The 27,975-nt window shown below is 55.4% G+C and overlaps 1 protein-coding gene across 1 annotated transcript; it reads right to left on the reverse strand.

Moving 5' to 3' along the window:
* Nucleotides 1-358: 358 nt before the first annotated feature.
* ASMTL (acetylserotonin O-methyltransferase like) lies at nucleotides 359-26,957 on the reverse strand. Its single transcript, XM_082865273.1, has 13 exons — nucleotides 26,775-26,957; nucleotides 25,238-25,369; nucleotides 23,998-24,045; nucleotides 21,935-21,999; nucleotides 21,146-21,207; nucleotides 19,566-19,674; nucleotides 17,290-17,677; nucleotides 14,291-14,453; nucleotides 10,098-10,285; nucleotides 8,508-8,625; nucleotides 7,559-7,702; nucleotides 4,274-4,396; nucleotides 359-638 (listed from the first exon to the last, which is right to left on the reverse strand). The coding sequence occupies exons 1-13, from the start codon at nucleotides 26,865-26,867 to the stop codon at nucleotides 439-441; spliced, it is 1,833 nt and encodes a 610-aa protein (XP_082721399.1). The 5' UTR covers nucleotides 26,868-26,957; the 3' UTR covers nucleotides 359-438.
* Nucleotides 26,958-27,975: the final 1,018 nt, after the last annotated feature.

A 27,975-nucleotide genomic window follows, 5' to 3' on the forward strand; every position in this document is an offset into this window, starting at 1 on the left:
CATCTTGACCCCATAAACCTCCCACCGCGTGAGCTCCTGTACGCGGTTTCACCATGGACGGGGGCAGAGGTAGGTTCCGCTGCCCTGAAGGTAAGAGAAGGTGCACGCGGCCGGCAGGGCAGAGGACAAACGCACTGAAAATAGGAGTGAAACACTGGAAAGTAGGGTCTAGATGCGCCAAGATCTAGTCACCAGCTAAGAGGGAGCGAGGGAGATGCTGACATCACTTGGGGACCTGGCCTGGCCCGCGCATCCCTCGCCGGCCCCGGGGTCCCCCCCGGCCCCGGGGTCCCCCCCGCCCGCGCATCCCACCACCCGGCGCGTCACAGATGCGCGGAGACAGCCGTGCTTTCCGCCTCCTTTAATGTGTCCGGTGACTCCTGCTCTCCAGGAACCCTTCACTTCCGGGTGCTGGGCCCGCCGGGTCCCCGGTGACCCTCAGGGGGCAGCTCGGGTGCCCAGGACCACGCACAGCAGGTCCCCCGCGCGCGCCACCCGCACGTCCTGGAAGCCGTGTCGCTGCAGAAGGCGCCGGTGCTCGTCGGGGCTCCGGGGCTGCCCGGCGCTCAGGGTCCGCAGCCGGGGGCTCCGCGATGCCCCCTCCTCTGCCGCCGCTTCAGCCACCAGGAGGCCACCGCCTGGGGAGCCAGAGACACAGAGACAGAGAGAGACGGGGTGGGGGAAGAGTCTCAGGACCCAGGCTGCGGGTGCCCCGGGCTCCCCACTGAAGGGATTCGCTGCAGGAAGACACGGACGGCAGGGAGTCTGAATGTAGGGACACAGCTGCAGCCTCGCACCGGGACTTCCCTGGCAGCAGCGTCCCTGGCGGACCTGCGTGGCACAGGGACGGCACCGGCCACGACGGTGCCAGGAGCACGATTTGTTTTTTTCTGACGTTTAATTGGTTCAGCGAGATTATCTTTTTTTTTTTTGAATTATACTTGATTTGCAACGTTGTGTTAGTTTTAGGTGTACAGACAAGTGATTCCGTTATACATGTATGTATATAAATATATATTCTTGATATTCTCTTCAATTATAGGTTATTCCAACATACGGGAGCAGAGTTCCCTGTGCTGTACAGTAGGTCCTTGTTGGTTCTCTGTTTCATATAGAGTGGTGTTTATATGTGGAGCTGCACTGTTGGTGGGAACAACCTACATGAGAGCCTTGAGAAGTAGAAAGTACGCGTGTGTGTGTGTGTACACACACCTGTATCTGTCCAACTCTCTGTGTATGTATTTTCAGAAGGGCTTGTGAAGAAGGGGGAACCAAGCCGGGAGAAGATAAGCCTTGGGACAGAAAGCAGAGGGGCAGGAGGTAGCTCGCGCTTGCTTCTTCCTTTTGTTTGGGTTACCGGGGGAGACCCTGAGAAAAGACACAAAGCAGGTGGTGGCACACGAGCCCCAGCTCTGCTTGCTGGTGACGGTAACTGGGAGAATTTTGGTGCAAAATCTCATTTGGGTTCTAGGCATTTAAGTAAACATGAAGTTAACAAAACTGGGATCATAGCTCCACACTATTAGGTATAAAATCAGCTGCAAGGATGTATGGTACAGCACAGGGGATAGAGTCCATATTTTATAATAACTATAAATGGAGTGTAACCTTTAACCATGGTGAATTACTATACTGTACACCTGTAACTTATATAACATTGTACAGCAGCTATACTTCAATAAAAAGAATTGGGAAAAAAAAAAAAAAAGAATTGGGATCGGGCTTCCCTGGTGGCGCAGTGGTTGGGAGTCCGCCTGCCGATGCAGGGGACGCGGGTTCGTGCCCCGGTCTGGGAAGATCCCACATGCTGCGGAGCGGCTGGGCCCGCGAGCCATGGCCGCTGAGCCTGCGCGTCCGGAGCCTGTGCTCCACAACGGGAGAGGCCACAGCAGTGAGAGGCCCGCGTACTGCCAAAAAAAAAAAAAAAAAAAAAAAGGGATCATATGGTGTGCTCATTCTGTCAGTTTTTATGTTTTTCAGACTCATGGATACACGGGTTTATTAACTCAGCAGCTCCAAAAGCCCTATATTGAGGGTTTTTTTTTTTTTTTTGGCCTTGCCGTGCAGCTGGCAGGATCTTAGTTCCCTGACCAGCGGTTGAACCCGCGCCCTCGGCACTGAAAGCGCAGACTCCTAACCACTGGACCACCAGGAAATTCCCAGGAGGTCACGCTCAGTTCTTATCTGTGACCCCCACTGTCCCCAGGGTGCAGGCAACCTTTGCAATCCCAGCTACGGGGGTGGAGGGAAGCCCTGGTTCCCCGTGCCTGCCAATTTCTGAGCTCTAAGGATTTCCTCCACTGCCAATTTCACGCTGACAGCTTGGTATGAGCTGGCTGGCAGGAGTGCTGAACATTTAACAAGCGGTTCTAGCCAGCAGGTCTAAGCTCCAACACACCCATGCCCACCCCCCCACCCCCACCCCCAAAAACCCTTCGCAGCATAAAGGCAACTTGGAACTGACTGTCCCCAGGTTCAGTGCCTGTCTGAGGCGGGTGAGAATCCAGCTCTCACATCTCCCGGCCCTTCCTCGCCCCCGGGGGCACCCCTGTTTTGTGATTCCTTCCTTCTGAACTGTGTTCCATCCATTATGTGGGGACTCTGTTCTCGGGCTGGGGCACAGCAGGGAGCAAACAGGAACCGGCCCTCCTGGGGCCACATTCTTGGACCCCGAATGTCCGTGTGATGCTCCTGTGACCACACGAAAACCTGCATCTCACAGGCTGCGTGGGTGTCCTGGGGCGGCTGGAACAAACTACTTAAAACCACAGACCTCCATCCTCCCCCAGTCCTGGAGACCAGGCGCCTGAGGTCAGGGTATCCCAGGGCCGCGCTCCCTCCAGAGGCTCCAGAGGAGGGTCCTTCCCGCCTCTTCCAGCTTCTGGGGGCTCCAGGCGTCCCTGGGCTTGTGGCCGCGTCCCTCCCGTCTCTGCCTCTGTCTTCCCGGGGCTTCTCCTCTGTGTCTGTGTCTCTGCTCTTCTGTCTCTTGAAAGGACCCTGTCATTGGATTTAGGGCCACCCTCATCCAGGAGGACCTCATGTCAGACCCTTCACTTCATCACATCAGCAAAGACCCTGCTTCCAAATAATATTCTAGGTGGACGTGAATTTGGGGGGGGACCCTCTTCATTGTGCTACAGGGACCAACAAGAATGCCTTAACTACACTGTTGTTTGGGGGACTAAAACTGGCTCATTTAAAAAATTTACTTAGCCTTCCACGCTTTTATTAATATTTTCCTAGGCATTTCCCTGGCGGTCCAGCGGTTAGGACTCCACGCTTCCAATGCAGGGGGTGCGGGTTTGATCCCTGGATGGGGAGCTAGGATCCGCATGCCGCATGATGCAGCCAAAAAGTGTATATAAAATTAAATAAAATAAAAGAGGAGATATATGTATACATACAACTGATTCACTTTGCTCTACAGCAGAAACTAACGAAACATTGTAAAGCAACTACAGTCTAAAAAAAGAATAAATCAATCTAAAAAAAGAAAAAAGAAACGGCCCTTTGGGTGCCCCGGATGGAGATGCTCGTCACAGCTTGCAGGGCTCAGACCCCAGGGGAGGGGCTGCAGTCGTACTGAACCGCGCGGGTCCTGGGAACAGGTCACAGCTATAGGAGACGGGGCCCCAGGACGGCTGCCACGTGGTTACTTCCTGTAGACACCGCCTGCATGGACTCGACCCTCGCTCTGGTTTTTGTCCCAAATAAAATATCGGGAATGGGGGTCGTTTTCCTGGGAGTTGAAGATGACCCCGGATTGTTGAATATTTTGTTTCATAACCGCACAGAAGAGGCAGTGGAGGTGCCCCGGGAGACGCCGGGGTCGCAGGATGTGGAAAGAGAGCTCGTCTTGCGCCGCTAGACGTGGGGACCCAGGGAGGGGCCCGGGCGGCTTGCTGCCCTCGACTCCACAAGCCCGATGACCCACGTTGGCCCCGAGCGCCGTGGGGAGAGGCTGGGTACCACAGAGCAGCCGGGAGAATCATCATCATCGGAGGAGGGAGACCCTGAGCCAGGCGGGGCCCGGGGAGGGACACGGCTAGGGTGGGGGGGCGTCCACGAGCCCAAGCCCCAGACGCTGGCGCCATAAAGTTCCGAAACGCATCACTGACACCCGAGAATCAGGTACGTCCTCAGGGAGCCGGTAAACTGAGCACCAGACGGCGGGCTGGAGGACGGGGAGCTTCCTCTATAAAATGTACGCTTTTTTTAAAATTGGAAACTGTCTTTACGTGTTAAAAAAGGCAAGTACATGATGTGGTCTCACCTGGTTTGCAGCTGCTTGAGATCCGGCTCAGTAGCTTGTGGAGTTTGTCATCCGGCCAGTCCTGCAGAATTCTGGAAAGGACGTACAGATCTGCTTCCGGGAGGCTGTCTTTGAAAAAGTCACCTGGTTTAAAAACAAATGGCATTGAACCGTTAGGGCCACAGGAACTGGTCCTGCACCCGACGGAAAGGAGTTGCACCACGTTCTACAAGGGATGAAACCGAAAGAGACGCTGCCTGCAGTGGGGAGATCTGTGTTCTCCAAAGAAGAGACGTTCAAGGGCTGACCTGGGGACGGGCCCTCTGGAAATAGGGTCTTTGCAGATGAAATGAAGGGAAGGGTCTGAGATGAGGTCCTCCTGGATGAGGGTGGCCCTACATCCAATGTCCTTCTAAGACACAGAAGAGGAGAGACACAGACACAGAGGAGAAGCCCCGGGAAGACGGAGGCAGAGACGGGAACGAGGCAGCCACAAGCCCAGGGACACCTGGAGGCCCCAGAAGCTGGAAGAGGCAGGAGGGACCCTCCCCTGGAGCCTCTGGAGGGAGCGCGGCCCTGGGACACCTTGACCTCAGAGGTCTGGTCTCCAGAACTGAAGGAGGATGGATTTGGGTCATTTTAAGCCCCCAGTTTGGGGTCATTTGTCCCTGCATCTACCAAATGTGTACCTGTAACTGTGGACACAGACACCTTTGCTATTTGTGACTCCTAACCCTGCCTCGTTCCACAAAGGGTTAGATGTAGCTCACATTTACACACACAAAACAAAACAAGAAAGAAAGAAGACGCTTCAAATTGGCATGAAGGGAGAGTAAACACGGGGGTGCAGACACGTCTACACGGGGTGGCCCCAGACAGCTGCACAGAGGTGGGCAATATGCACTTTTTCTTTTGCCTTCGTGGTTCTCCTTCCTATACGTGGTGAAGCAGCAGCACAGCTCCCATCGTGCTGCTCCTAGATTTGAAGCTCTAGGGTGTGTCTCTGTCAGCTCAGGCAGAAGCAACAAAGTCCCACCGACAGGGGCTTCAACAACACACGTTGATTTCTCATGGTCTGGAGGCTGGACATCCGAGATCAAGGTGTTGGCAGGGTCAGTTCCTGCGGAGGACCCTCTGCTTGGCTTGTAGGTAGTGGCCTACTTGCTGTGTCCTCACAGTGGGGAGAGATAGATGATAGATACATAGATACATACATACATACATACATAGAAAGAACAGATAAATGATAGGTGAATGGATGGACGGAGAGATCGATGATAAATAATAGAGAGGTAAAGAGATGATAGATATATGATTGCTATAAAGACAGAGAGGTAGACAAATGATTGATAGATTGATAAATATTGAATAGATAGATATAGATAATAGATAAATGATAGATACACAGATGATACATAGATTGATAATAGATATGATGGAGAGATAGATATAGACATGTGATAGATAAATAGATGATAGATAATAGAATAGATATGATGGATGGATACATACATGATATAGACAGATAATAGATATTAGATAAATAGGATAGGACATAAATGATAGGTGGATGGATGCATAGATGATAAATAATAGATGATAGATATATAGATAAATGATAGATGAGTGATATAAAGACAGGTAGATAAAAGATAGATATGACAAATGGATAGATAGCTACATTGAAAGTTACATAGATGATAGATGAATAAATGGATGAATGGATGGATAGATAGCTAGATGGTAGATATAATGCACGGACAGACAGACAGATGATAGATGGATAGATATGGATGGACAGATAGATACACTGATAGATGAATAAGTGGATGGATGGATAGATGATAGATAAACGATACACAGGTAGATAGATGATGGACGGACAGATAGACAAATGACACATACATAGATAATAGCTGGATGGATAGACGGATAAATAGATATGGATGGACAGACAGATACACTGATAAATGACTAAGTGGATGGATGGATAGATGATAGATAAATAAACGATACACAGATAGATGATGGATGGATAGATGACAGATAAATGATACATACATAGATAGATGATAGATAGATGGATAGATACGGATAGATACACTGATAGACAAATAAGTGGATGGATGGATAGACGATAAAGAGATAGATCAACCATACATACAAAGATAGAGGATGGATGGATAGATGATAGACAAACGCTACATACATAGATAGATAGATGATGGATAAACGATAGATACGTAGATAGATGTTCCTGGTATCCCTTCTAAGGACGCAGTCTTGCGGGATTAGGACTCCACTCTTGTGACCTCAAGCTTCACCTTAATTACCTTCAGATAAGAGTCACACTGGGGGTGGGGCTTCAACATAGGCACTTGGGGACACAATTCAGTCCACAGCAGGGTGACTGGCTCTTTTTTTTTAAGTAGGAAAGTATCAGGTGGTCGTGGGGCACAGGCCCGTCTAGCACATCCACCCTCAGGCCGGGCCGCAGTGTGGATGAGTCACCAGATGCCAAGAGTTTCCCTTCAATCCGGTCCCGCCGGGAAGTCCTTCCTCACATCCACCCCAAGGCCCTCCTGCTGTAGCCCCCGTGTCACTTCCCTGTGAGGCCTGGGTCGCTGGTCGACATCTGCAGACGCCGATCTTGGCCCGTGCCCATCCCCACCTGCCGTCCCGCCCGGCTACTCCCCTCGCTGAGAACTTCAAACTCCTGTTCTCGGGGTTTGCAGATGCTCCCCTGTGTGCAGATGTGCAAACACCCACCAAGATACACGCACACACACAGACACATACGCATATACAAACACATCGACACACAGATACATACATGTATAGAGACACACAGACACACTGAGACACACACAGACACACAGATACACCAGTATATATATACACACAGACACAGAAACACACAGAAACATGGATATAAGACACATACAGACACACAGAGAATACACACAGATATACAGATACAAACATTCAGACACAGGAACATGGATACATACACAGACACACAAAGACAGCTATACACAGACACACGGATACATACATATACATGTACATAGACACAGAAACACACAGAAATGTGCATATATACACATACACACACACACAGAAACACACAAACAGAAATGTACACACTCAGACATACAGACAGAAACACAGAGAAAGATGGATACACACAGACACAGACACACGTACACCGACACATACAGACACACACACACACACCCGCTCTGCATACGAGATAAATAAGGTCACCCAAATGCTGACACCCGGCGGACACGAAGCCACGCTAACCTGGCACAAAGCGGATCCGCTCTGTCTGTCGTCCGCCACGCTGAAAGCCCCCAGAGAGCTCAGTGACCTCTGGGAGGTCAAAGACCGTCACCTGCAGACGCGGGTACTCCTGGGCGAGCTCGCGGGCCAGGATGCCCGTGCAGCCTGCGGGAAGCAAAGGCAGACTCTGGACCCTCCTGGCATGTGTGAAACCCTTGGAGTGTCTCCAGAGTTCAGCTCTGGCAAAACCAAAACGATGCTCTCAGATGCGGCCTGAGCTCGTGCCCTGAAATGAGGTCAGCCAGTGGGGAGATCACTGGTGTCTCAAAGTCAGGGCCTCGTGGGCGGGTGCTGGCCCAGAGCAGGTGAGTGGGGTGGGCACAGACTCGTGGGGAATCCTGGCAGCAAAGCTCTAGGCAGCCGTACTCTTCCCTGCCCCTTTCTGCTGCGGGAATGCAGACGCAATGGCTGGTGCCACAGCAGCCACTCTGGACCACCAGGAGGACAGGCGTGCAGAGGGTGGGGAAACGCAAGCTGGCAGCGCAGGAGCCCTCCTGGACACCAATCCCACTACACCCCTTGGGCAGGGCAACTCCTCCTCCTCCGTCCACCGTCCTGGGGAAAGGACTGGTTGGGATGGGGTGGAGGGTGTGCGCGGCATAATAAGACCTGACGCAATGGCAGCAGACGGGCTCCACAGCCCCTCCCCTACTTGGCAGCCACCAGGAAGGGTCCCATAACCTCTACGGGGGTCCTGGGCCATCCCCGGGACCTCCTAGCACTTGGGAATATCAGCTCAAGCCCCCGCACCCACCCTGGATATATTTAGGTCCTCAGATGGTTTGTAGAGATAAACCCATTCTGCAAGTCTCATTAGCAGGTAAGGTGTCCTAGATTTAATACAAAGGAAGAAAAGCACGTAGCCCTCTGCACCCGACTGGCGGGGGGTGGGGGGTGGTGGTGAGTGTACCTCCCAGGTCGCAGGCAGAGGCGAATCGGGACAGGTCGAAGGCCGTGGCCACGTGGTGGGCGGTCAGTTTGCTGAGGCTGTGCTTGGCCCTCATGAACTGCAGCGTCAGCTCCCTGCTCTGGTGGTGGAAGCAGGTCTGAGGAGACCCACCCGGAGCGCAGGCCGTCCTGCACCCGGGATGTGGTTCCACCCGGCATTCGTGTGGGTGGGGAGCTCAGCAGGGATCATGGAGAGGGGTCCGGGGTAGAGGAGGGCGGGGAGGGTCCGGGGTAGAGCAGGGTGGGAGGGGTCCGGGGTAGAGCAGGGTGGGAGGGGTCTGGGTAGAGGAGGGCGGGGAGGGTCCGGGGTAGAGCAGGGTGGGAGGGGCCTAGGCAGAGCAGGGTGGGAGGGGTCTGGGGTAGAGGAGGGCGGGGAGGGTCCGGGGTAGAGCAGGGTGGGAGGGGCCTAGGTAGAGCAGGGTGGGAGGGGTCTGGGGTAGAGGAGGGCGGGGAGGGTCCGGGGTAGAGCAGGGTGGGAGGGGCCTAAGTAGAGCAGGGTGGGAGGGGCCTGGGTAGAGGAGGGTGGGAGGGGGCACTGGGTCTGAACTGTGTCCACCTAGGCGGTGAGGCTGGAGCGTTGCCAGGAGGGCAGCTCCACTGCACCCTGACACAGCGCACTCTCTGGGTCTGATTTCCAGTTTGCAGGGGGTCTCCTCCTGGGAGACTGCCGACTCCCCACTCGGGTCTCACTGGACCAAACCAGGAGGACTTAGGGGGTAACGACCCCCTGCCCCCTCAGCTGTCACCTCACTGAGGATGATCTGATCTGACCGTTTACAGAGACCAGGGCTCCCTGCCCAGCTCCCCGGTGGGGTCCACGTGTGCTCGGGCCCCACCCGGGTGCGAGGGAATGAGTCCCTGGGGCAGAGAAGGAGGCCGGCAGGACAGCGTGCAGGAGACCCGCCTGGGCCTGACACTCTTAGGGCTCCTGAGGGTGGTCAGGAGGCGAGGGATGGGCAGGGAGTCAGCTGAAATCCCAAGGGGCGGGGGGTGCAGACCGGGGCCCGAGGGGGCCGGACTCGTTGCCTGAGGCCACGATGGTGCTGCTGCCATTTCACCCAGATTTCGGGCCTGGGGACCTCAGCATCTCCCAGGACACTGTCCTCTACGACCCCTCGAGGCCCTCCAAGACCACCCAAGATCTTCCAAGACCCCCCGAGACCCCCCAGACCACCCAAGACCCTCAGATTATCACCCAAGACCCTCCAAGACCCTCTGAGACTCCTTCCCTCCCACACAACGGTGAACAGGGGTCGTGGGTGCCAGGGGGCGGGGGAAGGGCCGGGAAGCCCTTTGCACACCCTGCGCTGAGCTAAGAACCAGGAGTCTGTGCAATGCAACTCCACGTAGGAAACACGGTGCCTCGATTCAAGGCAGCCCCTTCCTAGAAAAGCCCTCTTTTCAGGAGCTGTGACCAGCCAGCCGCACCCTCCCCGCCACGGCGGCCTCCCGCAGGGATTCCCACGTCGGCCAGAATCTGAGATGTTTCCGTGCCCACTGGTCCTTTCGCAGCACAGGCGGGGCGTGAAAAGGAACACGGGGGTTACAGTACCTGGGACAGGCGTTCCTCCTCCATCGCCCCCGGAGCCCCGCGGGTCTGGTCTGCCCCCTCCCGCACGGCCAGGCCCAGGCGTGTGAAGACGCCCCAGACGTGGGCGTCATGGTACTCGGCCACGCCCTGGAGAGAGTGTTCGCCGTCTGACACTAGGTGCAGGGTCGCCACCTCCGTGTTGCTGTAACCTGAAAGGACGGGGCGCCGTGTGACGGCTCAGCTGACCGCGGGGCGAGCCCCCGCCCAGCGTCATCGGGATGTCTACTGACTAAGTGCCAAGCGCACGGACGCCCAGAGGCGGCCCAGAGAACGACGCAAGGGTGTTGCTCTTCCTCGAGGTGGCCCTCCAAGCCCCTGGGATGGTCACTTGGCCAGGCTACAGTCCCCAGTGAGACGTCCCCGTCGGGGAGAGGGCGCGGTTTGGTCATGTGCTTCGCACCTGCAAGTCAGCAGACTTCGGGTAAAGGAGGTGACCCTATGTAACGTGGGTGGGTCTCATCCCATCAGCTGACGGCCTTGAGAGCAGAGAAGCACCGAGCGGCCAGCCGCAGGGGTTCAGACGCGCCGGAGCCCAAAGGCACGGACCCATCTGTCCATATCCCGCGGGGTCTGCCTCTCCGGAGCCCTGAGGGGTACGGGGCAGCCCGCTCTCTTCCCACTTCCTGGCGGGCTGTCCATCCGGCCCGGCCCCCAAGGGCCCTTCCGGGACACCCCTACCTGCAGAATTGGAGGCTGCAGGCAGAGGGGACGGTGGCTGAGACCCCCTGTACCTCCACAGCCCCACGTAACACCGTCTGTCGTAGGACGGACAGAACAGCATGGTGTCTATGGTTTTCCTTTTCTGAACTTTTAAAAAGTTTATTGAAACTAACTGTCCATTTGACACTTTCTTTTTTAATTAATTAATTAATTAATTATATTTATGTTTGGGTCTTTGTTGCTGCACGCGGGCTTTCTCTAGTTGTGGCGAGCGGGGGCTGCTCTTCATTGTGGTGCACAGGCTTCTCATTGCGGTGGCTTCTCTTGTTGCGGAGCACGAGCTCTAGGTGCACGGGCTTCAATAGTTGTGGTTCACGGGCTCAGTAGTTGTGGCTCGCGGGCTCTAGAGCGCAGGCTCAGTAGTTGTGGCGCACGGGCTTAGTTGCTCCGCGGCATGTGGGATCTTCCCGGACCAGGGCTCGAACCCGTGTCCCCTGCATCGGCAGGCGGCTTCTTAACCACTGCACCACCAGGGAAGCCCCATTTGGCACTTTACATGTTGTCTTTGTTTGTTTTAGAAACTGGATTTTTACTGTTGCTTAATTTTCTTTTTTTCCTTTTTGTGGCGGCACCGCACGGCACGCGGGATCTTAGTTAGCGATGGAACCCAGGCCCCCTGCAGTGGAAGCGTGGAGCCTTAACCACTGAACCGCCAGGGACGTCCTCACACGTTTTTTTTTTAAAGACTATTATCTTTAATTATATAAATATATATATTTTTTAAACTTTTTATTTTATATTGGAGTATAGTTGGTGAGCGATGTTGTGTTAGTTTGAGGTGCACTCAGAGTGATTCAGTTGCACGTAGACACGTATCTGTGCTTTTTCAAATTCTTTTCCCATTTAGGTTGTCACAGACGCTGAGCAGTGTTCCCTAGTGACCGACAGCTCTGAGTTCTGAGGCCTGGGGTCCTCTGATGGGCAGCACCCACCCCGCCCGCCCCACCCCAGGCCCCGTGCAGAGGCACAGGAACGGCTGGCAGGGCTCAGCTGAGGACCCTGCAGGGCGTCTGCCAGGTAGCAGGGACTGGAAGTCCGGACCTTGGACCCTTTCTCCACATTTGGTCATTATTTTCAGTTGAGGAGAGGGGCTTCCCTGGTGGCACAGAGGTTAAGAATCCGCCTGCCAATGCAGAGGACACGGGTTCGAGCCCTGGTCTGGGAAGATCCCACATGCCGCAGAGCAACTAAGCCCGTGCGCCACAACTGCTGAGCCCACGTGCCACAATTACTGAGCCTGTGCTCTAGAGCCCGCGAGCCACAACTACTGAGCCCGTGAACCACAACTACTGAAGCCCGTGCGCCTAGAGCCTGTGCTCCACACCAAGAGAAGCCACCGCAATGAGAAGCCCGCGCACCACAATGAAGAGTAGCCCCTGCTCGCCACAACTAGAGAAAGCCCGCACGCAGCAACAAAGACCCAACGCAGCCAAACGTAATAAATAAATATATATTTTTTTAAAAAATGGAGGAGAGCATTACTAAGACGCTCTGGCTGGGGGGAAGTTCTGCATCCTGCAACCCAAACCTTTAGCGTGTACTTGTCCGCCTCTCGTATGAGGGGTGGCTCTGGGGGGCTTCCGCCAGCACCCTGCTTCCCTGCTCACCACAGAAGGGATGCTGTGTCTCCTGCTCTGGGGTCTTCTGAGCCCCTGCCTCTCTCCATCTGCTCAAGGACCATGCGTAGCACCCTCTGCTCTGAGAACACCCTCGAGAGCTCTGTGCACCCAGCAAACCCACACTGTCACCCTTCATCCGTCCATTTACCACATACGCCGTCTACTTCGTTTTATCTGTCTTTCTATCTACGTATCTACCTATCCATCTATTACCTATCAGTCACCTACGTGTATCTCTCTCATCTAGTAATCACCTATCTTCAACATCACCTATTCATCCATCTACCATCCACCTATTCATTTATCATCTATCACCTGTGCATGTATACATGATCTATATACCGATCATTTATCTTTTTATCATCTCTCTATTCATCTATCGTTTATCCATCCACCCATCTATTATCTATTCATCCATCCCTCCATCTATCATGTATTTTCTATCATCTATCTATCTATCTTTCTACCATCTATCATCTATCTATCATTGATCTATGCATCCATCATATCTATTCTATTATCTATCTAATCCATCATATCTATTCTATTATCTATCTATCTTTCTATCACCTACCTGTTCATCCATCTACTTATCTATTTACATACCTAAGTATCCACCTATCAAACTATCTATCTAGCTACGCATCTATGACCTATCGATCATCTACATGTATCTCTCTCATCTATTAATCATCTATATCCATCATGTATCCATCTATGTATCTACTTATCATCTAGCATTTGTGTATGTATCTATATCTATTATCTATCTTTTTATCATCTGTCTATTCATCTATTATTTATCCATCCACCCATCTATTTATCTATCATTTGTCTATCCACCCATCTATTATCTATCATCTCTATTATCAATTTATATCTATTGATCTATCAATCTACTACCTATTTATCCACCCACGCATCCATCCATCATCTATTTATCTATCAACTATCCATCTACTTATCCTATTATCTACCCATCCATCCATTTATTTATCCATCCACCTGTCGTCTATTTATGTATCACCTATCAACCTAGCTATCTTTCTATCCTCTACCTCTTCATCCATCTATCTGCTTATCTATCTACATATCTATGCACCCACCTATCAACCAAACAATCTATCTATCCGTCATTTATCCACCCACCCATCTATTACCTACTTGTCCATTCACCCATCCACGTATCATCTGTTTATCTATCATCTAGCTATCCATCCATGTACCTATCTATCATCTCTATTATCAATCGATATCTATCCATCCATCCACCTCATCTGTCTGCCTATCTAAACAAATAAGTAAGAATAAACTGCTATCTATGCTGTGCACACATGCAAAGCCTATGGGCTGTTTCTCTCGAGAGCCCTGGCTGATACAGGCCCTCTGAGCCCATAAAGAAGCCTGTCTCCTAACACACCACACACGCACACGCGCACACGCACACACACATGCACACCACACGCACATGCGCACACGCGCGCGCACACGCACACACACGTGCACGCGCGCACACACGTGCACACCACACACGCACGCGCGCACCACACGCACGCACACACATGCACGTGCACACGCGCACCATGCACGCGCGCACACCACGCACGCAGGCACACGTACGCACACGCACACATGCACACAGGCGCGCGCGTTTCCTCCTTCCATCCATCCTCCGCTGCTGACCCTCTGGGGCATTCTTGGGGCAGAGGGATGAGGCATGGTCTGTCCTCCCTGCCTCGGCTCAGAAGCCACTGTCACCTGGTGACTTGGTCTCGCAGGCACAGTTGCTGGAAAGACACCCAGGAAGCCCCTCACCTCTGCGCGTCTTCTCCAGTAAACCCAGGGCCGCGCACACATCCAGCAGCTGCTCAGTCCTGCCCGCGCAGGTGCTGAGTTTGCGGGCGACATCCACGGCCTGCAGGGGGCCTTGGTCTTTTAACACATCGAACAGTCTGAGCTTGCAAGCCGTGAACAGGACCTGTCCGTGAAGAACAGTTACAGTTAGACGTACAACGTGACTTATCAACTGCTCTTTATTCCCAGGGACTCCAAAGAGGGACGGCAGGATGGTCAAAAACATCGAGCTCATCAAGGGAAACTTCTGCAGAGGACAGTGGGTTTAGGCTCCAGGTTGTACAAGGTTTGCTCCAGGTAAGACCAAGTCGATGAACACCAAGCAGAGAAACTGTCCCAGCGGAGAAAGACCAAAGCGCTGCTGTCAGGGGCTGTGTGGTGTCCCCCCAAGGTTCCTACGTCGACGCCCCAAGTCCCAGGACCTCAGGATGAGACCATGTGGAGATGGGGCCTCTGCGCAGGACGCGGACGCTCCACGCTGCTCAGGACACACCCTCACGTGACACCGTAAACCTCCCTGGAGCTCTCACCTCGTCGTAACGCAAACACCTCCAGGGACGAGTAAAGGGGCACTTCGGGAAAGGGCCCTACCTGAGCTGCGTCCAGAACTACCATGACTGACCTTGGGCGGGGGTGGGTGACACTTGCTCCAAGACCCCCAGCAGACCCCGGCTTGGTCGGCACGGTCAGCCATTGGGAGACCTTTGCAGGGGAGACCCGTGTCACACGAGGGTGGATGGACAGATGGGGAGGTATGTAGATAGGTGACAGATACAGACAGGTGATAGATAGGTAAATGGGTGGATGGAGGGATAGACAGGTAGGCAGGTGATAATAATAGACATGTAGATGATATATACAGATAGCCAGAGATGATAAATAAATGGGTGGATACATGGATAGGAATAATAATAGACACAGACGATAGATACAGATAGACGTGACAGATAAGCAGGTGGATAGACAGATGACAGATAAATAGATAAACAGAGATAGAGACAGACAAATGATGGGAAAATGGATGGATGAACAATGGAGAGAAGACAGATGATAACAGATACAGAGAGACAATAGATATATATTATACACAGATAAGTAGAGGGATGGATAGACAGATGATAGTTATATAGATAGATAACCATAGGTATGCATACATTGATGATGCAAATAGATAAATATAGATAACAGATAGATACAGATAGGTAAATGATAGCTAGATTAATGGTGGATACAGAGAAGATAGATAATGATATATATATATAATGATGTGTATAGATAGATGATAGATATAGACACAGATGATACACAGCTGGAGAGATGATTGATAGATTGGTGGAGAGATAAATGATAGGTAGGGAGACAGATGTATGAATGGATGGACAGAAGGTAGACAGATGACAGTAACAACAGATACAGGTAAACAATAGACATACATAGACGACGGATATAGATTATACCTAGATCAGAGGATGGATGGACAGATGACAGGTACACAGACAGACGATAACGACAGTATATATAGCTTGATGATATAGATGACAGACAAATGAAATGGATAGACGGATGGATGGACAGATGCTAGAGCGACAGACCGTGGAAGCACAGCACAGCTCCACCGAGCGCCAGCCTGACGGGCTGCAGCAGCGCTGTCTGCACCAGCACCTCCAGGTGGATCAGAGAATCTGACCTACAACACAGCATAACCACCTTCTGTCCTAGGCACACAGGTCCCCTCTCCTGAGGAGGAGGTGACAGGGAGGTGGCCGGGGTGGAGGGGGGAAGGCCAGGCCCCCAGTCCTTCCCCAGCCAGTGTCCTGTCTCTCCACGAGCCACTGAGGCTACCCCTGAGGGGCCCCAGCGCGAGCAAGGCCCAGGAGCCCAGAGCTGCAGGAGAGGGTCTGGTGGGGAAGGGGGGTGGGCCGGGCCACGTGTCACAGCTGGGCGGGTGCACAAGTGCGTCCGCAAGAGCCAGAGAGATGGTGGAGGCCAGCTGGATGGGCCGCTGCCCAGCCCACTTCCCATCGGGCCCCGGGCCTGGGGCTTCCCTGAAGCACCTGCACACAGCTGCCTTGCACGTGGGCACAGGGCAACCTGTGGTCAAAGGTACCTGGTGGTTCCAGGAAGCATCGAGCTGGCCCAGCACTGGCCCCTCCCCTGCCCAGGACACCCTCTGGCTGGGACGGCTGCCCAGGATCCCGAGGCCACAGGACGATGAGGACACACACGCTGACCTGGTCTGCCCTGCAGGCAGCTGGTGTCCTGGGGGCCACCATCCACCTGCTGCCCGGCCAGCAGGGCTGCAGGGTCCCAGAGGTGGCCGCACGGCCGGCATTCCAGCCCCACCTCCCTGGACTGGGGACATAATGTGGCCCCTTGCTGGGGTCACGTGAGGCCTGCTTACCTTCAAACACCCGCACAGACCCTGCCCTGCCCCCTCCAGGCACAGACCACAGTTATGGGCTCAACGGTGGCCCCAAAAGGATATGTGCATGCCCTGACCCCCAAAATATGGGAATGAGGCCTTATGTGGAAACAGGGTCTCTGCAGACGGTGGCCCCAAAAGGATATGTGCATGCCCTGACCCCCAAAATATGGGAATGAGGCCTTATGTGGAAACAGGGTCTCTGCAGATGTGAGGAAGTGAAGGGTCTGAGATGAGGTCCTCCTGGAGGAGGGTGGCCCTACATCCAATGACAGACACAGAAGAGGAGAGACACAGACACAGAGGAGAAGCCCCGTGAAGACAGAGGCAGAGACGGGAGGGACGCGGCCACGAGCCCAGGGACGTCTGGAGCCCCCAGAAGCTGGAAGAGGCGGGAAGGACCCTCCCCTGGAGCCTCCGGAGGGAGCGCAGCCCTGGGACACCTTGAGCTGTGGTCCCCGGGATGGGGGAGGATGGATGCCTGCGGTTTGGGGCTCCCCCTGTGTTGGGGTCATGTGGTCATGAATCACACAAGTACCTTGGATGCTTTGAAGCCGTCCATCAGCTCCAGGAGGCCTGTGGGGAACGGGGGCCGGCTGTTCGCCCCGTTAAGGGCTGCATCCAGCGCGTGCGGAGCCTGTGACCGGTCTCCGTCCGCCTGCTCGCCACCGTGGCCGTCCTTGGCGCTCTGACCTGGCTCTGAGCCACCTGCCTCCGAGTCACTCAGGTTCTCGAAGGTGTCGACGGCGGGGATGGAGTCGCGCCTGACCCGCCGCAGGTCCTCGGGGCGGGGCGGGCAGTACAGCCGTGCCAGCTCCTTGCAGAAGTGGTTCAGGGGGAAGCCCACGACATTGAGGAAGTCCCCGTGCACGTACTCCACCAGCATCCCGCCCAGCGCCTGGATCCCGTAGCCGCCAGCCTTGTCCCTGGGGCGGGGAACCACAGCGGGGAGGGAAGGAGGGTAGAGAAGATGGCAGCGATGTTGACCTTCCTGGGGTCAGCAGACCTGCAGCCAGGACCCCTGCAGGGGAACCCACCAACCTTGGACCCGGGTGGCTGTGCACTGGGGCGTCCGGGCCCAGATCCCAGTGACCCCTCGGTCCCGCCCCTGGGACGTGACGAGGGGCACCTGGCGGCCACTCAGGAAGCTGCCCCCTGACCCCAGGCCTGGCGCATGGCCACCAGCAGGCTCTCTGAGGGGAGGGGGATTGCTGTCAAGGACCCAGGCCCCCGGCCGTACTCTCCTGCCACCTGCATCCCCGTCCCTCGGATGTCCATTCATGTGGGTCCTCGGCCCAGGTTTTCCCCGGGCGCCACTGCTGAGACCTCCTTACAGGGGAAGAGGGGCCCGTGAAGCCCCTCCCTCCGCCCTGACTCCCCCGCCTCTCCCGCTGTGCCAGACACGGGTCCATAAAGTGACAGGGGCAGTGATCTGGGCCCCCCCCCCCGGCAGTGAACCCACCCCCATGGTCCTCACGCCTGCGCTCACCCCCCAACCCTCGCCCGGGCCCTTTCCTGGGGGAAAGGGGACAGGGGAGCTGGCATGCCCTCTGGTTCGGCCTCTTGGTCCCGCTGCAGCTGCAGCGGTGAACGGCCTGACCCTGCCCCTCGTTTTGGTGTGTTGTCCTGATCAGACACCCCGATACCCAGCAGCTCCGCTCTTGACAGCCGTCACCACCCAGAGCCCGGCGCCCCGCGGAATCCTAACCCACAACGCGATGGTGTCAGGAGGTGGGACCTCGGGGAGGTGATGAGGTCATGAGAGTGCAGCCCCCGTGGATGGGATTAGTGTCCTCCTAAAAGAGACCCCAGGGAGCTCCCTGGCCCCTTCCTCCAGGCGAGGACACAGCGAGGAGTCACCATCTATGAACCAGGAAGCAGCCTCACCAGACGCTAAGTCTGGCCCCGCCAGGATCTCAGACCTGCAGCCTCCAGGACGGTGAGAAATAAGTCTCTCGTTTACAAGCTCCCTGCCTGTAGCGCTTTCTTAGGGCCCCAAGCAGACTAGGATGGCCCAGATCTAAGGCTCCTGTGAGGACACATCATCACAGAAGATGGTGAGAACAGGGCTGGGCGCACAGCACTCCCGTACTACCCTGCAAAGGGGGCTCCCACGCCCGCCAGAAGGACAGGCCGGTCGGGGAGCTCCTTTGCTGGGGCTGCTTCCACAAGATCAATACCCCAGGGAGACTCTTCTCCCCTGCCTTTACCTTGAGCAGGCCTGAGACCGGCTTTAACCAGCAGAACACACGCTCGGACCCTCGGTCTCAGGAGCCCAGGGCTTCTGCGCTCACCTCCCCACGGCTGTCGGTGCCCGGCCCCTCGCGAGCACCCTGAGTGAGCCGCTTCCTGAAGATACATGGGGAGGCTGGTCCCCGGGGCACCGTCAGACCCGTGGCGAGGCCACCAGCCACCAGCTGGCGCCGAGCCCAGCCCCGGCGGGGGTGGGGAGTGAAGCCAGCGAGGCTGCAGGACGAGCTGAGCCTCCGTGACCTTGAGAAGACTGCTGCCCGGACCCGGCGCGCTTTGGGGCGGTCAGTGACATTGGGGTCATGGTGACCTCTGCCCTCCAGGGACCGGCCCCGGCTGCCCCACCATCATGGGAGCGGGTGTGGCGCCCTGGGAGGGCCGGCTGCGCTGTAGGAGCATCCACGGGACGGGGACCTCTAGGAAGGCATCCTTCCAGCACCTTCCAGGCACCGGGGCACTGGGCTCGTCAGGAGCCCTGGCCCCCAACACAGGCTGAGCCATGCGCCTGGTGTATCCGCCGCCCACAGTGGGGACTCGGCACCGCAGCTCCCAACAGAGACTCACATGGGCTCTCCGCTGTTGATATACTCCCACAGCAGCTCCTCTGACAGCTCTGAGAACTTCACCGTGGTCTCCTCGTAGAACTCCGAGACCTCCGTGTCCAGCCGGCCGTCTGCAAGGAAGGACCCCGCAGTGAGGGTATGTGGCCGGCGCCAGGCCCCCGCGTCCCCAGGTTCTAGCCGCTGCCTTTGGGGGGAGTTGGCCTGAGCTTTGCGTGGAATTCACACACGGTCGTTAACGGTTCCTTTTAGACAAGGGAAAAGAGAAAGAATAAAACAGAAAAGAGGGCAACAGAATTGGCGAAAGCAGGAGAAACAGCTGCGGCCTGCAGGGCCGGGTGGCGCGGGCCTCTGGTTTCTGCGCTAAGTCGTGGGGCAGAGCTACCACAGGGTGATGCTGCAGTCCACACGAGGCTTCGGCTGTGGGGCCGGAAATGCCCCAGGCACACAGCACGGTGGCTGTGCATGGCGGCCAGTTGTGAGGGCTCTCCACAGCAGCCGTCCCGGCGTGAACGGTGCCCCCCAAACGTCACACCCTCTGAAAACCTCAGAACCGGACCTTATTAGGAAACAGGGTCTCTGCAGATGTGATGGAACAAAGGGTCTGAGATGAGGTCCTCCTGGAGGAGGGTGGCCCTATATCCAATGACAGGGTCCTTCTAAGAGACAGAAGAGGAGAGACACAGACACAGAGAAGAAGACCCGTGAAGACGGAGGCAGAGATGGGAGGGAGGCGGCCACGAGTCCAGGGATGCCTGGAGCCCCCAGAAGCTGGAAGAGGCAAGAAGGACCCTCCCCTGGAGCCTCTGGAGGGAGCGCGGCCCTGGGCCACCTTGACCTCAGACGTCTGGTGTCCAGGATGGGGGAGGATGGATGCCTGTGGTCTCAAGCCCCAGGTAAAGGAACCACACTGTCCAGCAAGTGCTTTCTCCCCAAAGAGCACAGGTTAAAGTCCAGGACAGACCAAGAAGGTAAGAGTAACCCAATCACTAATTAGCAGACAGGTGCACGGTCACCCACCTGTGGGATGTGCTCGGGGAGCCCAAGAGCTCAAAGTCAGCCTCAGGGTCCTTCCTGGACCTAAAATATCTTTTAAGCAGCTTTAAAAATTGTGCATTAAAAAAAAAAAAAAAGCCCGTTGGGACTTCGCTGGTGGTCCAGTGGTTAGGACTCTGCGCCTCCACTGCAGTGGGTACGGGTTTGATTCCTGGTCGGAGAACTAAGACCCCACAAGCCACAGTGCTCGGCCAAAACACACACAGAGAAAAACCCTCGCCAACAGGGGCCAAACTCCTCCACCTTCCAGACCAAAAACCTCAAAGAAAGCATCTGGGCCGGTCGCATTGGACGGGCTTTTATGACGGCCCCCACCCCCCAGCACGGTCTCCATCGGGCGCTCAGGGTGCACCCCAGGATTTCCCCGTGGGACCCTGACGTTCCCAGGCAGGACGGGAAGGCAGGGTCACGGGGAGCAATGACAGAGACGCCCCCGCGGACCCGGGTCCCCGAGGACCCCAGGCTCCCTTCACGACGCCCGACTCCGGGGGTGGGGGTGGGGGACGGGGACGGAGGTGGCCGTGGTACCTTTGCTGCAGCAGTGGACGATGGCCACGCCTGTGAACACACTGTGCTCCTTCCCGTTCAGCCTGCAAAACACGACGGGGCCCAGCAGGCGACCGTGTGGGGTGTCCGAGACAGCGCCATCCCTGCCACCACCGGGCGCGAGCCCCTGGTCCACCCGCCGGCCCTGGCCATGCGGCCTCCGGGGAAACCTTCCCGCAGCAAGCGCGCAGGTCCAGGCGAGAGGGCGCTCGGTGCCCTCGGAGTGGGGGCTGGGGGATGGCCGGGCCGTCTCACGGGATGCGAGGACGGAGCACCTGGGCCACGCCGGGAGGACCCGGGTCCTGGCAGCTCTCAGCGGCTCTTTCTCGGGTCCCTTCGCTCTCTTGGGCGCAGACACGCGGGGGTGCTGAGCCAGGAAGAGACCCTGAAGGTGGGCGGTGGTGTGGCCCCCCGCTCCCGCCCGGGGGCAGGGTTCCGGGACGCTGAGAGGGACAGGGCCTGCTTCCCATGGCGGGAGCTCGGGGGCACTGGGCTCCTGGGGCGACAAGGCAGGGGGAGTCAGGATGAGGAAAGTGAGGAGGGGCAGACACGGGGCTCCCGGACGAGCCCGTTAGGGCGAAGCCAGCGCAGCGGACATTCGAGGCACCGGCCCATCCTCGGACCTGGACCTGGAGGGGCTGCCAGTGGGAGACGGGGGAGGTGATGCACGGACACCCACAGCCCACCCCGAGGAAGCCCGGCCCCTCCACCGGGCCCAGGCTCTGTCGGATGCAGGGCTACTTCCCCGTAGGATGGCCAAGGCCCACCCACCTTGACAGCATGCGGTAGGCGTCCTGCTTGTCCACAGGCTTCTCCAGGATCATCGCTCCCACCGCCTGCAAGAGAAACGGGAGGGAAAGCGTCTTTTTCCGCTCCCTGGGCTGGTCTGTGCAAGCGGCACTGTCCACTGTTTAGATTCACGTTTTTTTTTTTAAAAGCAGGAGAGATGTGTATAACATGAATTTCACCATTTTGAACTCAAGCGTGTGGTACATTTCCAGGGCTGGGCGAGGACCGCTGTTGAGTTCCAGAACTTTTTCATCATCTGGAACACTCGATCCCCGTGAGCTGTCACTCCCCACCTCCCTCCCCAGCCCCTGACACCCCAACCCGCTCTCTGTCTCTGTGGATTTGTCTGTTCTGGACGTTTCCTGTCAATGGAATCACACACTGTGTGTCCTTCTGGGTCTGCTTCTCTCACTCAGCATCCTGTGGTCCAAGGTCCATCCACGCTGTAGCCTGTGTCAGGGCTTCACTCCTTTTCACGGCTGAGTCATATTCTACTGTGTGGATGGACCCCATCCGTCCATCAAAGGGGGGGATGTCTGGGCTGTTCACACCTTTTGGCTGTTGCGAATAATGCTATGAACATTCACGTACAAATATTTGTCTGAACACCTGTTTTCAATTCTTTGGGGCATGTACCTAAGCGTAGATGTCTTAGCTGGGGCTGCCCGAGAGCAGTACAGACGGGGCAGCTTAAACAGCAGATATTATTTCTCCCAGTCCTGGAGGCTGGAATCTGAGATCCAGGTGTCAGCAGGGCTGGTTCCTCTTGAGGCCTCTCTCCTGGGCGTGTAGACAGCAGTCTCCTCCCTGTGTCCTCAAAGGGTCATCCCTCTGTGTGTGTCTGTGTCCTGATCTCCCCTTCTTATAAGGACCCCAGTCCTGTGGGATCAGAACCCACCCTAGTGACCTCATTTTACCTTCATCCCCTCTTTAAAGACCCCATCTCCAAATACAGTCATGTTCTGAGGTTCTGGGCACTAGGACTTCAATATAGGAATCGGGTTGGGGGACACAGTTCAGCCCATAACACAACTGCTGGGTCATATAGTAATTCTTCGATTAACATTTTGAAGAACCTGCACCGTTCACTCTTTTACTTCCATGCAGCTTTAACCATGAACCAGAAACAATGTCTGATTCTCACCTGCACACAGGTAGGTCCCATCCACCTGGGCTGCACAGAAACAAATGCCACGTTGAGGGCAAGGCAGACCCTGGGATCACCCCATCTGGCATTTTCCAAACCTGGACTCTTTACAGTTGATTTACAATATTGTGTAACTTTCAGGTATACAGCAGAGTGGTTCAGTTATACGTATACATATATATATATATATATATATATATGTACATATATGTATTTCAGATCTGTTTCCATTACAGGTTATTACAAGATATTGAATATAGTTCCCTGTTCTACACAGTAACTCCAGACTCTTTCAAACAGGTGGTCCCTCGCCTGGAGACCATGACGGTACCCTAGCAATGAGGCCCAGCATCCCTGGGAGATGCCTGCCATCGGGCCAGCGAGGGTCTCAGACAGAGGGCTGTCACCAGCACGGCAGAGCTACCGTACCGATCACTGTGACCTCCCACCAAAAAGTCCAACCCTCAGTGGCCAAAACCCCTATCTTAGCGAGAACCGTTGCCCTCCAAAACATATGCCGGGGCCCTGATGCCCGGCCCTGGGAACAGGACATTATTTGGTAACAGGGTCTTTACAGATGTAAGAAAATTTAAGATGAGGTCGTACTGCAGTAGGTGGGCCCTAATCCATGACGACTGGTGTCCTTATAAGAAGAAGGAAACTGGGACACAGAGGAGAAGGCATGTGAAGACGGAGGCAGAGATGGGAGGGATGCGGCCACAAGCCCAGGGACACCCGGGATTTCAGGCAAACCACCAGAAGCCGGGGGCGGGGAGAGAGAGAGAGGCCTGGGACGGATCCTCCCTTAGGTCTTCCAGAAAGAACCAGCCTTGCCGAGGCCTTGATTTCAGTTACCAAGGACATGCCCGCCACACGGAGAGCCAGAAAGCAGACTCACCACGATGGTGTCTGCTCCGATGACAACGTCAGGGGCCCGCAGGTCCTTCTGCAAGAAATCCAGACTCAGGTTTAGAAAGGACGACTCTGCACGTCTTACACGTTGTCATGCCATGACGCACATGACACAGCATCGCTGCTTACTTGCGAATCCAGTCTCACTTTGGAAAGCAAGATTTCAGTGTCCTCGACACGCCAAGATTTCAGTGTCCTCGACACCCCAAGACACTCATTGGAAACCTGCACACAACCTTCTGCTCTGGCTGCACTTAAATTCTAACCTTTCCACGGCCGGAAATCAGTCTATCAATGTTCATTTATTTATACCAATACTTCTTACAGCATTAACTTGAATATATGGGTCCTATATGTTAACTGCGATTAGGTATTATTATAACACATAGTAACAGGTAAGCTACTTTAATTCTGTATCGTAAATGACACTATTATATTAATTAGTATATTATATAGTAACACACAGCAATAGAGAAGCTACATTAATTCCATATCATAAATGATACCATTACATTAATTACAAGAGTATATTATATAATAAGATCTAATAATAGATAAGGTACATTAATTCTATAGTTAGTTCTATATCGTAAGTCATACTGTTATGTTAATTGCAATGATATATTCTATAGTAACACTCATAGTAATGCAGAGGCTGTATTGTTTCTATATCATAAATGACGTTGTTATATTAAATACCATAGTATATTATATGGTAACAGTAATAGATAAGCTACATTGTTTCTATATCGTAAATGGTGCTGATGTACTAAATACCATAGTATATTATATAGGAACAGTAGTAGATAAGCTAGGCTATTTCTGTACCATAAATGATGCTGTTATATTAAATATCACAATATATTATATAGTAACACTTAGTAACAGATAAACTACATTAATTCTATATCATAAACGATGCTATTACATTAGTTACAATAGCATATGACATGGTAACACCTAGTAATAGATCAGGTAGATCAATTCTTTATCGTAAACGATACTATGATGGGAATTGCAATAGTATGTTACATCCTAGCAAAGTAAGAGGTAAGCTATGTTCTATAAGTGATACTATCACATAAATTAACAGCAGTGGACAACACGAGGACCCTCAGCCGCAGAGACGCTAGACTAACTGCACTTATTGATAACACGTATGTTTAACACCTGAAGATGCCCTCCTAGCAGGAGACCCAGGAAGAAGCAGAAGCAGGAGCCCTCGCCTGGTGCATCCTGCCGGCCACCTCCAGGGCCTTCTGCTTGGCTGTTTCCACCGCGTATGCGTACGGAGTAGCGAATGAGGCCTTGTGCAGCTTCTCCTTGAACCTGGAAGGGACCACCTCGAACCTGAGGCCCTGAAACGGGACAGAAGGGGTCAGGAGGGTTTATGGGAGGAACCTGAGGATGCTGACGGATGTGCAGGCTCTGCAGGAACTGGCCTTGCCCCGCGCGGCCCCCCTTCCCTGACTATCTGGTCTAGACACTGGGTGCTGACCCAGCGCCAGCCCCCGGCCGCAGGGGCTGCGGGACTTGCAGAGGACCCAGGGGCGCTGGCGGGAAGACCTCTGCACACGCAGAGGCCAGCAGGGCTGTATTGATTACGATGCTGGGGCCTGCAGCCCCGAGGGGTCAAAGGGCTCCCAGAGAGTCCCAAAGGCTTTGCCTCCACAGGGGTCAAACTACTGAAATGACACCGCCTGCAGGAAATGCCAGAAAAATACCACTAACGAGGGCTGCGCGAGGGTGAACGTGGCTGCTTTAACTTGGTCCCCTAACACGTGTGACCAGGCAGCCCCTGTGGAAGGCAGGTCATGGACACAGCGACATCCAGAGTGGGATGGGGGACAGGACTGCGGGTCTTACCCACAGAGGATAAAACTCCCATCCCCACGGGGAACCCCGTGGAGCACCCAGCTGGCTCTTACCTTCCCCGCATCCCAGCGCTCTCCCCTCCATCACGGACCTCCCACACCCCCAGGTCCCCCTGGACCACACTGTGAGCCCCCCTTGGCTCTGTACAACCCCAGCCGGCACCCCTCTCTCTGCACCTACCGCTCCTCACCCCGCCCATGTCCTGCCAGGGCCCCCTCCACTCCCCCCTCCCCTACCCTCCCACGCCACACAGCACAGCACCCGCCCGTCCTCCCCCTGGAGGTACAGGCAGCACCCCTTACTCGGCACCTACCCCTACCCCAGCCCACTCCCCTCCGCCAGGCAGGGCCTCCCCACCAAGACCAAGCCTCCGCTGGAACCTCTGTCCGCTCCCTCCCGGCTCCTGGACAGACACGGCTCAGGCCCACAGACCTGGCCTTGGCCTGAAGGCCCACAGACCCCGGCCGGCAGGGCACCAGGTCTCCAGGCCCTGGCTGGAAGACGCTGGCCCCCAGATCAGGTAGACTCCTCCTTCCCCCCGGCCCACAGGCCTGGACCACGGTCACTAGGGTCCTGCCCCCTGGTTCCCTCAAGGCCCCAGCCTTGCAGAGACCCCAGACCCCCAGTCACTAGGCCCCCGCCCTGCAGACCAACCGACCCCCGTGCCCCCGCCCCCCACTAAGCCCAGGTCACTAGGACCCTCGGTCACTCGTCTCCAGCCACTAGACCCTGCCCCCCGATCACTGGACACTCCCAGTTACTAGGCCCCGGCCCTGCAGACACCACCCCGCCCCCAGCTAAGTCCTGGTCACTAGCCCCCGGGCCACTAGGCCCGCCCCAGACCCCGGCCCTGCAGACCCCGGCCCAGGCCAGGCCCCGGACGCTCACCGCGTTGCTGAGGATCTCCTGGCGGCGCGGGGAGGCGCTGGCCAACACCACGCGCTTGTGCTGCAGCTTCCCGATCACCGGGCACAGCACCATGGTGCCGCCGCGACCCGACCCAAGCTCGACTCCGCGCCTAGAACCGCACGCCCCAGGCCGCGCGCCCAGCGACAGGCGCCTACCACCGCGGCCCAGGCCCCGCCCCGGCTCCGCCCCAACCAAGCCCCACCCCGGCCACTGGAGCTCCGCCCAGGCCTCACCGCCCCCCACCCCCCCACACGCCACGAAGCCCCACCCAGGGCCCGCCCCCCCCCCCCCCCCCCACGGAGGAAGCGGCTCCGGACCGCTTCCGTGCCGGCCCCGAACGAAGCCCCGCCCCACCCACGAAGCCCCGCCCCCACGCTCGCCCCGTCCCCGCCCTGCAGCCGGCGACGCGAGCTGGGCGCGGGCTGGGGGCCTGGGGCGAGGGCGGTCTCCAGGTCCTCAGAACCCGGAGACCAAGGGGCACCTTGGGAGCGCTAAGAGGGCGATGGGGGAAAAAAAAGGAGTGTCCGTGTGAATCGGTGGAGGCGTCCCCGCGGGTGCTGTGGGGGACGGAGATGACGGGTCCCCGGGGCGCGGTGGGGGGCGGAGATGGGGTCGACGGGGCGCAGTGGGCGTGCGGCACTTCTCAGCCTCAGCGCTAGTGCTGTTTGGGGGCAGGTCATTGATTTTTGTGGGGCTGCCCTGGGCGATTGCAGGGTATTTAGCAGTATGTCTGGTTTCTGTCCACTAGATGGCAGTAGCTGCCCTCCAAGTTGGGGACAACCGACCGTCTGCGCATGTCCTAGCCACTGGGGGACCGAATCGCCCCTCGTTGTGTGCCAGGGCTATAGATAGATAGATGATACATAGATAGAGTAGATAGATAGATAGATAGATAGATAGATAGATAGATAGATAGATAGATAGATAGATAGATAGATAGATGGATGATGGATAGATAAGGTGAATAGATGATTGATAGATACAATGGATGGATGGGCAGTTAGATGGATGGATGGCCACAGATACATAGATCGTAGATAGATAAATAGATGTTAGATAAATGCTAGATGGATAAATGCTAGAGATAGATTATTTATTAATATAGAGACAAATAGATATGATGGATGGATGGGTGGATGGATGGATACATAGATAGATACACAGATAATTAATAGATAGA

Source organism: Leucopleurus acutus (assembly GCF_964270905.1).
Source record: "Leucopleurus acutus genome assembly, chromosome: X".
Classification (NCBI taxonomy): domain Eukaryota; kingdom Metazoa; phylum Chordata; class Mammalia; order Artiodactyla; family Delphinidae; genus Leucopleurus; species Leucopleurus acutus.